Below are 16,012 nucleotides of genomic sequence, written 5' to 3'. Positions count from 1 at the left end.
AAAAAAAACTCTAGAAGGGATCAATAGCAGAATAACTGAGGCAGAAGCATGGATAAGTGACCTGGAAGATAAAATAGTGGAAATAACTACTGCAGAGCAGAATAAAGAAAAAAGAATGAAAAGAACTGAGGACCGTCTCAGAGACCACAGGGACAACATTAAACGCACCAACATTCGACTTATAGGGGTCCCAGAAGAAGAAGAGAAAAAGAAAGGGACTGAGAAAATATTTGAAGAGATTATAGTTGAAAACTTCCCTAATATGGGAAAAGAAATAGTTAAGTGCAGATAGCACAGAGAGTCCCATACAGGATAAATCCAAGGAGAAACACGCCAAGACACATATTAATCACACTATCAAAAATTAAATACAGGGGCTTCCCTAGTGTCGCAGTGGTTGAGAGTCCGCCTGCTCATGCAGGGGACACGGGTTCGTGTCCCGGTCTGGAAAGATCCCACATATGCCACAGAGCGGCTGGGCCTGTGAGCCATGGCCGCTGAGCCTGCGCGTCAGGAGCCTGTGCTCCGCAACGGGAGAGGCGACAACAGTGAGAGGCCCACATACCGCAAAAAAAAAAAAAAATTAAATACAAAGAAAACATATTAAAAGCAGCAAGGGAAAAACAACAAATAGCACACAAGGGAATCCCCATAAGGTTAACAGCTGCTCTTTCAGCAGAAACTCTGCAAGCCAGAAGGGACTGGCAGGACATATTTAAAGTGATGAAGGAGAAAAACCTACAACCTAGATTACTCTACCCAGCAAGCATCTCATTCAGATTTGATGGAGAAATTAAAACCTTTACAGACAAGCAAAAGCTGAGAGAGTTCAGCACCACCAAACCAGCTCTACAACAACTGCTAAAGGAACTTTTCTAGGCAAGAAACACAAGAGAAGGAAAAGACCTACAATAACGAACCCAAAACAATTAAGAAAATGGGAAGAGGAACATACATATCGATAATTACCTTGAATGTAAATGGATTAAATGCTCCCACCAAAAGACATAGACTGGCTGAATGGATACAAAAACAAGACCCATCTATATGCTGTCTACAAGAGACCCACTTCAGACCTAGGGACACATACAGACTGAAAGTGAGGGGATGGAAAAAGATATTCCATGCAAATGGAAACCAAAAGAAAGCTGGAGTAGCAATTCTTATATCAGACAAAATAGACTTTAAAATAAAGCCTAGTACAAGAGACAAAGAAGGCCACTACATAATGATCAAGGGATCAATCCAAGAAGAAGATATAACAATTGTAAATATTTATGCAGCCAACATAGGATCACCTCAATACATAAGGCAAGTACTAACAGCCATAAAAGGGGAAATTGACAGTAACAATAATAGTAGGGAACGTTAACACCACACTTTCACCAAAAGACATATCATCCAAAATGAAAATAAATAAGGAAACACAAGCTTTAAATGATACTTTAAATGATATCAAAAGCTTTAAATGATATCAATTAAGTCCATCTTTAAACAAGATGGACTTAATTGATATTTATAGGACATTCCATCCAAAAACAACAGAATACACATTTTTCTCAAGTGCTCATGGAACATTCTCCAGGATAGATCATATCTTGAGTCACAAATCAAGCCTTGGTAAATTTAAGAAAACTGAAATTGTATCAAATACCTTTTCGGACCACAACACTATGAGACTAGATATCAATTACAGGAAAAGACCTGTAAAAAATACAAACACATGGAGGCTAAACAATACACTACTTAATAATGAAGTGATCACTGAAGAAATCGAAGAGGAAATCAAAAACCTAGAAACAAATGACAATGGAGACACAAAGACCCAAAATCTATGGGATGCAGCAAAAGCAGTTCTAAGAGGGAAGTTTATAGCAATACAGTCCTACCTTAAGAAACAGGAAACATCACAAATAAACAACCTAACCTTGCACCTAAAGCAATTAGAGAAGAACAAAAAAACCCCAAAGTTAGCAGAAGGAAAGAAATCATAAAGATCAGATCAGAAATAAATGAAAAAGAAATGAAGGAAACAGTAGCAAAGATCAATAAAATTAAAAGCTGATTCTTTGAGAAGATAAACAAAATTGATAAACCATTAGCCAAACTCATCAACAGAAAAAGGGAGAAGACTCAAATCAATAGAATTCGAAATGAGAAAGGAGAAGTAACAACTGACACTGCGGAAATACAAAGGATCATGAGAGATTACTGCAAGCAACTCTATGCTAATAAAATGGACAACCTGGAAGAAATGGACAAATTCTGAGAAAATCACAACCTGCTGAGACTGAACCAGGAAGAAAAAGAAAATATGAACAGATCAGTCACAAGCACTGAAATTGAAACTGTGATTAAAAATCTTCCAACAAACAAAAGCCCAGGACCAGATGGCGTCACAGGCGAATTCTATCAAACATTTAGAGAAGAGCTGACACCTGTCCTTCTCAAACTCTTCCAAACTATAGCAGAAGGAGGAACACTCCCAAATTCATTCTACGAGGCCACCATCACCCTGAAACCAAAACCAGACAGAGATGTCACAAAGAAAGAAAACTACAGGCCAATATCACTGATGAACATAGATGCAAAAATCCTCAACAAAATACTAGCAAACAGAATCCAACAGCACATTAAAAGGATCATACACCATGATCAAGTGGGGTTTATTCCAGGAATGCAAGGATTTTTCAGTATATGCAAATCAATCAACGTGATACACCATATTAACAAATTGAAGGAGAAAAACCATATGATTATCACAATAGATGCAGAAAAAGCTTTCGACAAAATTCAACACTCATTTATGATAAAACCCTGCAGAAAGTAGGCATAGAGGGAACTTTCTGCAACATAATAAAGGCCATATATGACAAACCGACAGCCAACGTCGTCCTCAATGGTGAAAAACTGAAACCATTTCCACTAAGATCAGGAACAAGACAAGGTTGCCTACTCTCACCACAGTTATTCAACATAGTTTTGGAAGTTTTAGCCACAGCAGTCAGAGAAGAAAAAGAAATAAAAGGAATCCAAATTGGAAAAGAAGAAGTAAAGCTGTCACTGTTTGCAGATGACATGATACTATACATAGAGAATCCTAAAGATGCTACCAGAAAAGTGCTAGAGCTAATCAATGAATTTGGTAAGGTAGCAGGATACAAAAGTAATTCACAGAAATCTCTGGCATTCCTATACACTAATGATGAAAAATCTGAAAGTGAAATTAAGGAAACACTCTCATTTACCGTTCCAACAAAAGGAATAAAATATCTAGGAATAAACCTACCTAAGTAGACAGACCTGTACTCAGAAAACTATAAGACACTGATGAAAGAAATTAAAGATGATACAAATAGATGGAGAGATATACCATGTTCTTGGATTGGAAGAATCAACATTGTGAAAATGACTGTACTACCCAAAGCAATCTACAGATTCAATGCAATCCCTATCAGACTACCACTGGCATTTTTCACAGAACTAGAACAAAAAATTTCACAAATTTTATGGAAACACAAAAGACCCCGAATAGCCATAGCTACCTTGAGAACGAAAAATGGAGCTGGAGGAATCAGACTGCTTGACTTCCGACTATACTACAGTGCTACAGTAATCAAGAAAGTATGGTACTGGCACAAAAACAGACATATAGATTGATGGAACAGGATAGAAAGCCCAGAGATAAACCCACGCACATATGGTCACCTTATCTTTGATAAAGGAGGCAAGAATATACAGTGTAGAAAAGGCAGCCTCTTCAATAAGTGGTGCTGGGAAAACTGGACAGGTACATGTAAAAGTATGAGATTAGAACACTCCCTAACATCATACACAAAAGTAAGCTCAAAATGGATTAAAGACCTAAATGTAAGGCCAGAAACTATCAAACTCTTAGAGGAAAACATTGGAGAACACTCTATGACATAAATCACAGCAAGATCCTTTTTGACCCACCTCCTAGAGAAATGGAAAATAAACAAAATAAACAAAAATAAACAAATGGGACCTAATGAAACTTCAAAGCTTTTGCACAGCAAAGGAAACCATAAACAAGACCAAAAGACAACCGTCAGAATGGGAGAAAATATTTGCAAATGAAGCAACTGACAAAGGATTAATCTCCAAAATTTACAAGCAGCTCATGCAGCTCAATAACAAAAAAAACAAACAACCCAATTCAAAAATGGGCAGAAGACCTACATAGACATTTCTCCAAAGAAGACATACAGATTGCCAACAAGCACGTGATAGAATGCTCAACATAATTAATCATTAGAGAAATGCAAATCAAACCTACAATGAGATATCATCTCACACCTGTCAGAATGGCCATCATCAAAAAATCTAGAAGCAATAAATGCTGGAGAAGGTGTGGAGAAGAGGGAACCCTCTTGCACTGCTGGTGGGAATGTATATTGATACAGCCACTATGGAGAACAGTATGGAGGTTCCTTGAAAAACTACAAATAGAACTACCATACGACCCAGCAATCCCTCTACGGGGCATATACCCTGAGAAAACCATAATTCAAAAAGAGTCATGTACCAAAATGTTCGTTGCAGCTCTATTTACAATAGCCAGGACATGGAAGCAACGTAAGTGTCCATCATTGGATGAATGGATAAAGAAGATGTGGCACATATATACAATGGAGTATTACTCAGCCATAAAAAGAAACGAAATTGAGTTATTTGTAGTGAGTTGGATGGACCTAGAGTCTGTCCTACAGAGTGAAGTAAGTCAGAAAGAGAAAAACAAATACCGTATGCTAACACATATATATGGAATATAAGGGGAAAAAAAAAGGTCATGAAGAACCTAGGGGCAAGACGGGAATAAAGACGCAGACCTACTAGAGAATGGACTTGAGGATATGGGGAAGGGTAAGCTGTGGCAAAGTGAGAGAGTGGCATGGACTTACATATACTACCAAAGGTAAAATAGGTAGCTAGTGGGAAGCAGCCTCATAGCACAGGGAGATCAGCTTGGTGCTTTGTGACCACCTAGAGGGGTGGGATAGGGAGGGTGGGAGGGAGGGAGATGCAAGAGGGAAGAGATATGGGAACATATGTATATGTATAACTGATTCACTTTGTTATAAAGCAGAAACTAACACACCATTGTAAAGCAATTATACTCCAATAAAGATGTTAAGGGAAAAAAAAGCAATTACCTTTAAAAGGGAGACGTTTAAGGGAAACATTGGGCGCTGTTAGAAGCACACAGCAGGGTATCACACCGAATCTGGGAAGGTTATGACAGGAAGTGACATTTAATCTGAGTCCATGGGATGAGTAGGAGTTAATAGGAGAGAGTGCTCTAAGCAGAGGGAACAATATTTGAGACGGTCTCGGGGTGAGACAGTATGCATCTTGGGTGAGAAGTTCACTGCTACTTTCATATTTTAACATTTTTATCTTGTGCAGATATGATGTTGCAGCTGGATCTTGTTTACCTCTAAGTTCTGTCTGAGCACTGAGCACAGTGTTTAACACTTAGTAGGTGGTCAATAAATATTTGCATACGACTGAATAACTCTGTAAGTCAGCTGTCCTGCTGGACTACATTCAGTGTCTCTGGAGGTTTAGAGGCAGCCCTGGAGTTTTGTGGAGAGGAAATCAGGCCGTTCAGTTCTCTTCGAGCAGCCCAGGCTGCACCCTGATCAACTTAACAGAATTCTTTAAACACGGAATAAGCAGAACTGGGTCCTTTCTGGGATCACTGGACACCTGCCCCACCCCTGTTCTGACACCCACTCCAGAAGTGAGTCAGATTTAAGGAGGATGTGGAAAAGGAGCCGTGGCTTCTGGGTGCCCACTTGGTTTGTTGATGGGGACACACAGAGTTGGGCAACAGTGATCATTAGGTTGATTTCTCAAACGCTGGAAAGTTTGTCACTATAATAAAACCACTGGTCTTGATGTTTTTTAAATGCTGGGAGGGCCCATTCTGATTTCTCTTCATGCATTTGATTTCTGGGAAAGTACAGATGTAATTGAATGAGAAGGTTGTTAGGTTAAAAGAGTAATTCCTTCAAAGGAGAAAAGAGTTATGAACGTGTCTCATCTAGTCTTTTCAGATGACGGCTGAGCAGCAGCTGTGTACTCGGTGCCGTATTTTATGTAAAACATTTGTTAGGCTTTTATGTTTGCCTTTGACTTGAGAAAAACTCCAGATCTTTTTTAGGATGTAGGAGTTTTGATCTCCTCCTAGTGTTCGTTTCACCTGGAGATTATTTTTTCCATTATCCATAGCTCTAATTCTGTACAGAAGATGGTGACTCACTGTACTTTTTAATGAAAATTGGAATGACAAATAAGTTCAAAGCAAGTTCATGCAAAGCAAGTACAGAGCCAGAGGTGAAATGAGATGTTCTCTTCTTCTTTTGTGAGCAGTACCACGTGAAAAAAAAATCTAGGATGCTTTGTTTCTTTTGAAACTAGCATTTGGGAATAAAAATTACATAATGTTGAAGTTAGCTCAAACCAGTGTGTTTTTTTTCCCCCCTACCATGTGAAATTTTAGGAAAAACGTATAAGACAAACCTGGCTTTGATACTGACAGAGATAAACGACGTTAAACTCATAATAATGTGTTAGAGTATCAGTTACTTTGTTGGATTCTGACATTTTTTCCCTTCAGTATCATTTTGTCATTCTTACTAATGCAGATTTATGCTGTTACACAATATTTTAAATGAAAAAGTTTAATCTTTATTAAAGTAATTAATCTTTGTTAAATTGCCTTTCTAGGTGATTTCTATAAATTTCTATATCTTATTGAAGTCTTTCTGTTTTTTCCCGACAGTATGCTTTTAACATGTGTATATTTGCTGAAATGTCTTTTTTTAATTTTTAATAGAGGTGAGACAGTGCTGGCAAAGAGTAATTCTAACACACTAATAGAACGTTGAGTTATTCTTTTACGGTCTGTCTTGATTGTAATTGTCTTTATTAAGAAGGCATTAAGAAAATTAATAAGAAAGATGGGGCAGTGTCTCTTCACAGAATCTGTATTAATTTCTCCCTTAGAGTAGTTGACAGTATAATCCCCCCAAAATACTGAAAAACAATCTTATATACTAGATAATAGCTGAACACTGCTATTAGTTGTTGAAACATAAAAACATGTTCTGCATAAATTTATGTTTGGAACAGGAGATTATAATAGTGAAAGATTATTGAGAAAGGTGCTAACATATACTGAAGTGTTTATTTTCTTTAAACAAGCTATATTTACATGGTGTGTTAAGTGTGATGATTTTCATCTGGGTTAATGTTTAGTAGTTTGATTTTTTAAAAAGATGTTGAATATTCTATCTCAAGCCAAGGCTATTTGCCTTATAATCACTTCTCTTGCCCAGTGGTGACTTAATATATCCATAAAATGTCAGGAAGAAATCCTCGGGCGGAACTATGGACCTAGACACACAGTTGTGTTACTGGCTTTCACGTATGTTCATTTATGACTTGTTGCTGAATTGACCCAAACTAAGACTCTGGGAGGTATTTGGAACACAGCCATGAGCAGAAGAGGACCCTGGGAAGACAGCACTGTATCCCTCCTGCTTTTATTTTCTGATAAGGGATAGGGAGTGAGGGGGTGATGGTTGGGTAAGAGAGAAAATATAGAAAACTTGTAGAACTTAGGGTACTTGACTTAAATTATCTGCTGACATTTCTTTCATAGTTGCCTTTGAAAGCTCTCCCGGGCTGGCTGCATCATTTAACACAAAACTAGGGGCACCTGGGACATTTAGGTATCCTGGGATACGGCAGTGAGCAAATAGACAACATCCCTGGTCACAAGGAGGGGATAGTCTTTTGCAGGGGAGACAGGCAAATGTGAAACAGTGTGTCAGATGGTAATAAGTGTTATGGAGAAAAATAAAGCAAAATAAGAGGGATGAAGGATAGATTGGGATGGGCTTACTTTTCTGTAGAGGGTGTTCAGGAAAAATCTCACAGATCAGGTCACATTTGAGCCAAGCGTGAAGGAACCGAGGGAGGGAGTTATGTGCTCCCTACTCCTATGTCCAGCCGCCTACTTGTCTACCAGGAGCCTCAAACTCAACTTGTTCAGAACTGAACTCTTCATGCCCCTTTTTAACCTCTTCCATCTTCAGTCTCCTGCATCTCAGAAACGGCATCACTGTCTATTGAGTTGCTCATATGAAAACACCTGGGGCTGGTGACTGATTCCTCTTTCCCCTCAACCTCATGCTGGCACATTTAGTGGAGTCTCCCTCCAGGATACACCTCTCATCTATCTTCCCGCTGTGTTGAATACTATTACTGTGGTCCAGGCTACCGTCATCTCTTTCCTGGACCATGATTTAAGCATCCTCGCTGCCCTCCTGGTTTCTGTTCTCGCCATCCCAATAATCCAGTATCTCTGTAATTCAGATCTTCTTGTTCACCTGCTCAAAAACCTCCTGTGGTTTCCCACTGCACCTAAGATAGTTTCATGAGGTGTCGCACTCCAGGTCAGCAGTAATTTTCTGTCACTGTAAAGAGGCTCCATTCTTTAACTTCTCTTGTTTTTGTTGAAAAGTTAACTGTATGTCTTATTTTTGCTCCTTTGAAAGAAATGTGTACACCTGTCCCCCAAAATTACTTTTAAGATTTTCTCTATCTTAGGTTTTTCAACCAGCATTTGCCTATGTGGTTTTCTTTATACGTCTCTTGATTAGAGTTTATAGAGCTTCTTGAATCTATGGCTTGATGACTTGTGTCAGTTTTTAAGAAGATTCTAAGCCTGTGTTTCTTCAAATGTTGATTGAGTTCCATTGTCTGTCTCTTCCTGTTCTGGGTTTTGAACATCATGTAGTTAATTTATTTTTTTATTGAAGTATAGTTGATTTACAATGTTGTACCAATCTCTGCTGTACAGCACAGTGACTCCGTTTTACACATACATTCTTTTTTTAAGTTTTCTTTTCCATTATGGTATGCCAGGAGATTGGATATCGTTCCGGTGCTCTACAGTAAGACCTTGTTGTTTATCCATTCCAAATGTAATAGTTTGCATCTACCAACCCCAAATTCCCAGTCCATCCCTCTCCATCCCCGCCTCCCCCTTGGCAACCACGTCTGTTCTCTGTGTCTGTGAGTCTCTTTCTGTTCTGTAGATAGGTTCATTTGTGCCATGCTTTAGATTCCACATACAAGTGATATCATATGGTATTTGTCTTTCTCTTTCTGACTTACTTCGCTTAGTTTGAGCATCATGTATTTTAGACCTTGCACTGTGTCCCGTGTTGCCCCTAAGCTCTTTTCTGTATGTTCCTCTTTGTTTTCTTTTTTGTGCATAAATGTGGAAATTTTTTACTGACTTACCTTCCAGGTCACTATTCTCTCTTCTGTTATGTCTAATATTCTCTTGAATTCCTAACTTGAGTTATTGCATTATTCGGTTTTAGGATTTCCATTTGACTCTTGTTTATAGATTCTAGTTCTTTGGTAAAAATCATCATCTTTTCGTCTGTTTTCATATTAATTATATATTTTTTAAACTGCAAAACCTGGTTTATCTGCGAATCTCTGTTTCTCATTTTCCTCTGTTATTGGTCTGGTCTTGTGCATTTAATATTCTTCTGGGTTGTAGACCTTGTCTGGGTAGGTCTAGCCACAGACTGCCCTTACTTCTAGACCCTTTTCCCCCGGCAGACCCTGCCCTCCAGCCTTGGGCTCCCAGAACTACTGCTGAAGTCTCTGCTCAGATTTTAGCCACTTCACTGCTGTTTCCCACTTGGTTCTTGTGTTTTCCCTTGGTTTTTGTGCAGCCTAGGAGTTGAGGGAAGCTTGCAGGCAGAATTTGGGGCTCACGCCTGTGGGATCCCCTTGAATCTCTACCATCTCGGCAGCTTGCAGCTCCAGCCTCTGTCTCTGCAGTGCAGCCAGATGGCACGAGTCCCCAGCTGCTGCCCTTGGTGGTGCGCTGTCCTCTGCTCGGGTAATCAGCAGATTCCTTGAGGGTGAAAGGAGGTGACTATGGGGCTCCCATGGGTGGGCTCCCCTTCTCTCTCACATCCTATTTGCCTTCGTTGTGTTTTGATGCCCTCAGTCATTTGCTCTAAGAATTTCTCCAGCTTTTATACTTGTTCTTGGTGGGAGAGTCGGTCTGATCCAGGCTGTTCTGTTGTGACATCTGAACCCTGGTCTATCTCCTGCTTCTCTTTCATACCATGTTTCCCATATTCCAGCCACACTGCACTCATTTTTTGTTAGAATATATCAAGCTTTTTCCCACCTCAGGGACTTTGTATTAACTGCCTCACCTCTTCTTCCCCAGATGTGTACTTAGCTGGTTCCTTGATGTTATTTAATCTCCGTTCAACTGTTACTTCCTAAGAGGTTTCTCTCTCTTTCCAGGGTCACCCGTCACTCTTTTATTTTCATCATAGCACTATCTGAACTTACTTCATTTACTTGCTTTCCTTCTGTCTCCCCACTATTGTGTAAGCTCTGTTCCCACCTGGCGTGGGATAAATGTTAACTGATAATAAATGTTAATTGAATGACTGAATAAATGAATAAAATAGGCACTGATTCTGGAAGGAATTTTTCAAATTCTTCTTTGCAAACCTCAGTGGGACATAAAGGAACACTGTTTTCTTCACATTAATAGTATTTTGATAAGGAATATTCTATAAAATATCACTTTTATGTGTTTATAGTATAATGACGACTAGCATTTTGTTCATCCTGATGATCTGATCTTAAATTTCTTTATAGACCAAGATTATGCTATATTCATTATCACATGAGTAATAATTATATTTTTGTTAAAATTCTTTAGAAATATATAATCTGTGCTTATTCTCTATCACCCAGGATATTTAACTAAAACTAATGATACCAATTTGCTTTTGGTCGTGCATGAAATGGCTTTTTAAAAAAATTCTATATCTTTATTTAACAGGAATGGTTTTTAGGAAAAGCATTACATGACGAAGAATCTACAATAATTCACCATTATGCCTTTTCCGAAAATCCTACAGTGTTTAAGTACCCAGACTTCGCTGCTGGCTGGGCCCTTAGTATCCCACTGGTAAACAAGTAAGAATTTATGAGACTTGCTTTTCGTTGCGTCTCGTGTATGAATCAACTTTTATTTCGCCGAGTCTTGCAGCTGATGGAGCTGAGCGAACTTTTCAGCAGAGGCAGCGGGTGGTGGTGCAGGGAGACCCGCAGCAGGAGCCGGACACAGGCTCCATCACTTACTCATCCCCTCAGACTCACGCTCAGCCGCTCTGCCCTTCCTCTTACTCACCTGCAAAATGAGGCGAATGATCAACTGTGAGGCCGACGGAGGGCCCACGAGTGCTCAGGACTCTGTACCCGGAGGTGTGGCCACTGTTGTGAGCTCTAGGCGTGACTCTGGTTGTCAGTAAGGAAATGAATCAGCAGCACGCCTCGGGTTGGGGTGATGACTGGTTATGTGCGTGGATGTTTAGACGCGTTTAAACGTGGGCTGGGCAGGAGGCATACCTAGCTCTCGGTGTGAGAATCACAGTCATGCAGTTTTCGATGTGAAAGGGGAAGATAAGTCGTAATTCAGGAGAAGCATGGCTGTTGACAGTCCTCTTAACCTAAATAGTTCAGATTAATTGTGAGTTTTTGTTCTTTAGGGAATGGAAAGTTGATAGTGCAGTTGTGGTTTTTATATCTGCAAAGATGAAAATGTTTCTCTTATTTCTTACAGTAAGTGTCCTGTTTCTAGGGTTTGGAGTCCTGAAAAGCTTTTTAGCCCATTGTAGTAATACAAGGTAGTAGATACTTTGTCATTTGTGGTTGCTGAAACTTCTGGACTGCTCCCTTGACGTTTGAAAGTTCCTTACGATGTAACGCGTTCCTTCCCAGTGTAGATGCAAGCAGCAGCAAAGGATGCAGAGTGGATGAAGGGAACATTGTTGCTGGAACTGGAAGCGGAGGTGGGTGGTGGTTGGTGCAGGAGCCCAGCAGTGTTATTGAGGGGAGGCTGGATCTCTCTGTCTCTCCGGCTTAGTGCACAGCATCATTTCACCCTAAATCTGGTTTGCTTTGTGCTTTCAAGGCAGTAAGGGCTACGAACTTCTTATTTATGTGCAGCAGGAGACAGCCTCTAACCACGGAATGAAAGTACTTATCCCCAGTCTCTAGGTGGATCCTGTCCAATTAAAGTCAGTTGGGACAACTTCAGGCCTCTACCATCCTCTGCACCGTTAACAGCTGCCAGAACTTCAGTGCATCGGTTGGGATCAAACTGACTCTGACCCTGGAGCCCCTTTTTTGGCCTGAATAATTGATCAAAATCAGAATTCTCTTAGAGGAAGGAAGGAGAGGCTCTGTATCATGTGGGTAACCAACAGTGCCCACTACGGGGACGTTGATTCACTGTGTCTCCTTTCCTTGACTTATGGCTCACTTGGTGGGTAGGGCAATGATTTATAGTTACTCAAGTCACCAGAAAAACTGGTTACTTAAAGACACTTCATGACACTCACTTTCTTAGACTTTCTCACCGAAAATATTTTTGGGGCTAGCAATCCCGCATCAGTGAGTGTTGAATTAACACTGCCCAACATTTCCCAGTGCTCTAGCTACGTGATCTCCTCACGATAGCATCAGTAAAAAAAAAAAAAAAAAAAAAACTTGCATCTTTGGAGAAACGCTCATTGATTTTCAGTAAGATGGTTTCTTCAAATAGGTGTTACTACAGAACACTGTTACTGGTTTCCCCTGTTGTTTTTCCATCAGAAAAGCTTATCTAGATGTCCTGCAATATCTTGCTCTGTTGACTGTCTCGCACATGGGACTAGAAGAGTCAGGAAGTTTTCCTGGTATGGAGTTGAAGGAGCCTTATATTTGTTGCAAGTTTCCGGTCTAGCTGGTTGTGTCATTAGAACTGTGTTATCGGGACATAACGTAGTGCCTTCTAAAAACAGGAAAGCTGAATGTCAAATTCTCTTTTGCCAGGCACTGAATATTTAATGAAGAAATATTTTCGCAAAGTAGTTGGGATTTCTGGCCTTGTTTTTTTTGGCATTGTTGGTTCCTGAAATTAGCGTTTGAAAAGCCCTTGGGTATAGCCCTTGCTTGGTGTATAGAGAAATGAAACCTAGTTCCCACCACTAGGACTGGCCTTTTAAGTCGGGTGAATGCCCCCCTGCACACTTTTAGAACTGGGACTTGTTTGCAAGGTGACTGGGTTAGGCCCCAGGTGTCCCATGAGGCTGACTCATCCAGGCGACGTTCATAATATTGAGGTAACCATCACTGGTTCTGGCAGATTCCACAGGCTGCTAAACGTAGCCACTTACCGATGTCAGTGTACGTACTGATTTGTTTCCAGTCAGTCAGTGTTCATCTTAAAGAGATTCTTTCCTCTTAAAGAGATTCTATCAGTGGCTGTCACATTTTTCTCTAGTTTCCCTCAGAGAAACATGTACAAGAATTGAATGCGAAAGAAACTTAAAAAGTCAGGAAGCATAGAGAGCATGTTTAGGGTAACAGTTCAGCGGTGTTGATTGTCTCTTAAGAACGGGTGTGGGCAGCGTGGCCACCTGACAGTGGATGTCACGTGCCATTGGATGCTGATCGCAGCTCTGTGTTCCTTGTCCGTGGCGATGAGCCCAGGGATGACTCTTCTTTTTGTGTGTGTGTGTTTGGTGTCTGAATGTGGTTGGCTCAGGTATTGAAGGCACTTGGCATGAGTCCAGATCCCCAAGTTACCTTAAAAGAGTTTATTCATGAAAACTGGCTCCAGCCAAGCAGAGTTCGAGTTGGACAAGATTCCACACCAGGGCAGAGTTTTCTCTTAATATACGTCAGGAATGTTCTGAGAATGCAGTCTCTCTATGCAGTGTCCTCACCCACTCCTGCCCCTGAGCCGGTGGGCAGGTACTGAGCAGGAGTGTAGCAGAGGTTCCATGGGGCTTCCTTCCGAGCTGTGTACCATCGAGCCACGTTCCTGTCACCCGTGAGGCCGGTGCTTCCTGACTACACGTAAATTATAACCTATGTCCTCCTTCATCTTTCCTCCGATTAGAGATACATTTTTAGAGAAATGTCTGTGGCTCAGCCAGACTAAAAACTCAGGGAGGACTTTTGAAACTGATTACTAGTTTTCCTTTTCAGATTACCATTATTTCTTTGTAGTTAAAATATTTGTTAGGAGGTTCGTCATTGAAACGAGGGTCCTGTCTGTAGCCCTGTAATAAACGTAAAGCCTGTGGCAGTTCCGTGGTCTTGGTAAGCATGTCGTTCTACCTCACTCAGCCTGAAACGGAGGAATGTATTGCGATGTGCCCTCATCCCTTCAGATCGCTCACCGAGTGCTCATTTGGGCCCGGGCGGTGGGCGCCGTTTGGGGTGCAGAGCAGGAGGGGGGGCGCAGGGGGCTCGCCGTGTGTGATGAATGGGGCTGTGCTTCCCACTCTGGGGGCAAAGGAAGTTTCCATTTATTCTCGTGGGCAGGTCTGGACACCCTTGAATTCGGTCTTGGAGAAAAGGCTGCCAGGTAGAGGTTGGGTCGGGGGGAGCTGGGCCGCCGTGTGGCCAGGAGCACGCTTCGGGGGAGGTTGGTGCACGCTGGGGAGCGGGGGGCTCTAGAGCTGGGGCCCAGGGGTCTGGGCCTCTCTTCTGTGTTGAAAAGAGCCATTACGGCTTTTCTGAAGCAAGAAAATGACTTGAAACTGTTATTCTTTCCCGAAACCACATGCTCTCTCCCCCAGGAAACTCCACAAACTGTAATTCATAGGGTCATTAAAAGTAGGAGACTGAAAAGTAGCAACTTCTGTTTCTCTATCAGGCAGGCTTTTTTCTTTTCCTTTTCTTTCTCTGTCATTATTTAGTCAAGGATTATCAGGAGTCAGCACACTCGGTGGCTTTTTAAAAGACATGTATTGTATCGTATTGTGTTTTATGTTATTTTCCAGATGTTGAATAACGAACACTACGTTTGCAACAAGCCTTGCATTCGGTCCTGGTCCACAAATAATTGTGTTTTCACAGTCCTTTGCCTCAAGGAAATTAAACTCTTATTTTTGTCTTAAAATTTATATTTTTATTTGTTTTCAAACATTAGAAAGTCTCAAGAATGTGTTCTTGTTTGATGCTTTTTTGGTTTTTTTCAAAAAACTCAAATTGTCTCTATTTTCTAGGCTTACCAAGAGATTGAAGAGCGAGTCCCTGAAATCCGACTTTACAATAGATTTAAAATATGAGGTAGGTCATGATTTGTTTGGTTCAAAGTCTTCGTAATCAAGAATTCGTGTCTTTTGATACAAAAGGTGTCTTGTGTTCCCTGAAAGGTGCATCCCCTCTGCCATTCACATCCATATTTTCCCAACAAGGAAATTGCACATGCTACAGTCTGTGAGGGCTTTCTTCTTTAAGCCCATTTTGGTCACGTAGGTGGAGAAGGAACGGTGGAGAAAACAGTTGTGTCTGTGATCCTTCATCCTTTGTTTTTAAGCTAGGTGGATGGGTCCAGAGATGGATTTTTAAAAACATGCAAAAATGTCAGTAAAATACCTCTGGTCTTTTTTTGTGCTTTGGTTGCACATATGTCTTCGACATGTCTCTTGTGCTGGACCCTGTGGAGCAGAATTGGGCCAGCTGGTCCCCCGGCACCCTGGCATTTAGTGGACATCTGTGACCAGTCGTCCTGGAGGCACGTGGCGGGCGTCCCGTCCTTAATCCATTAATCTCTCCTGAATCATCATCAAGAAGGTCTCTTCATGCGTACATCTGACTGCCTGAAACAGACTTGCCTTTCCCTCTGTAGGAATCTGTATTTTAGGACATTGGGGCCAATCGTGACTCAGTCCAGCAGTGCTGGTAGCCTGCCAGGAGCGAAAAGGGCACAAGATTTTAATTTGGGGAGTATTTCTAAATGATGAAATAGGTTATTTGAGGAGAAATATTCATGTTAAAAATCATTCTTTTCCACAGAAGGGAAAGAATGACTAGTTGAAAGCCAGGGTCTGTCTAGATTTTTTTTTTTTTTTTTTTTTTTTTTTTT

At 40.8% G+C, this 16,012-nt stretch overlaps 1 protein-coding gene across 4 annotated transcripts in view; it reads left to right on the top strand.

The window, feature by feature from the left end:
• Positions 1–16,012, top strand: part of B3GLCT (beta 3-glucosyltransferase) — a 108,389-nt gene that overhangs the window by 49,246 nt on the left and 43,131 nt on the right. For all 4 annotated transcript variants that reach the window (XM_027116562.1, XM_027116561.1, XM_027116560.1 and 1 more), the window contains 2 exons: positions 10,928–11,064; positions 15,150–15,213. In XM_027116562.1, the coding sequence (XP_026972363.1) occupies positions 10,928–11,064; positions 15,150–15,213 (201 nt within the window). The remainder of the gene's footprint in view (positions 1–10,927; positions 11,065–15,149; positions 15,214–16,012) is intronic.

This window comes from Aethalodelphis obliquidens, unplaced genomic scaffold (assembly GCF_003676395.1).
Source record: "Aethalodelphis obliquidens isolate GAN/ISIS:26980383/991018 unplaced genomic scaffold, ASM367639v1 scaffold16, whole genome shotgun sequence".
NCBI lineage: Eukaryota > Metazoa > Chordata > Mammalia > Artiodactyla > Delphinidae > Aethalodelphis > Aethalodelphis obliquidens.
Note: the sequence above shows the minus strand (reverse complement) of the source record. Positions and strands in the feature narration are given on the sequence as shown.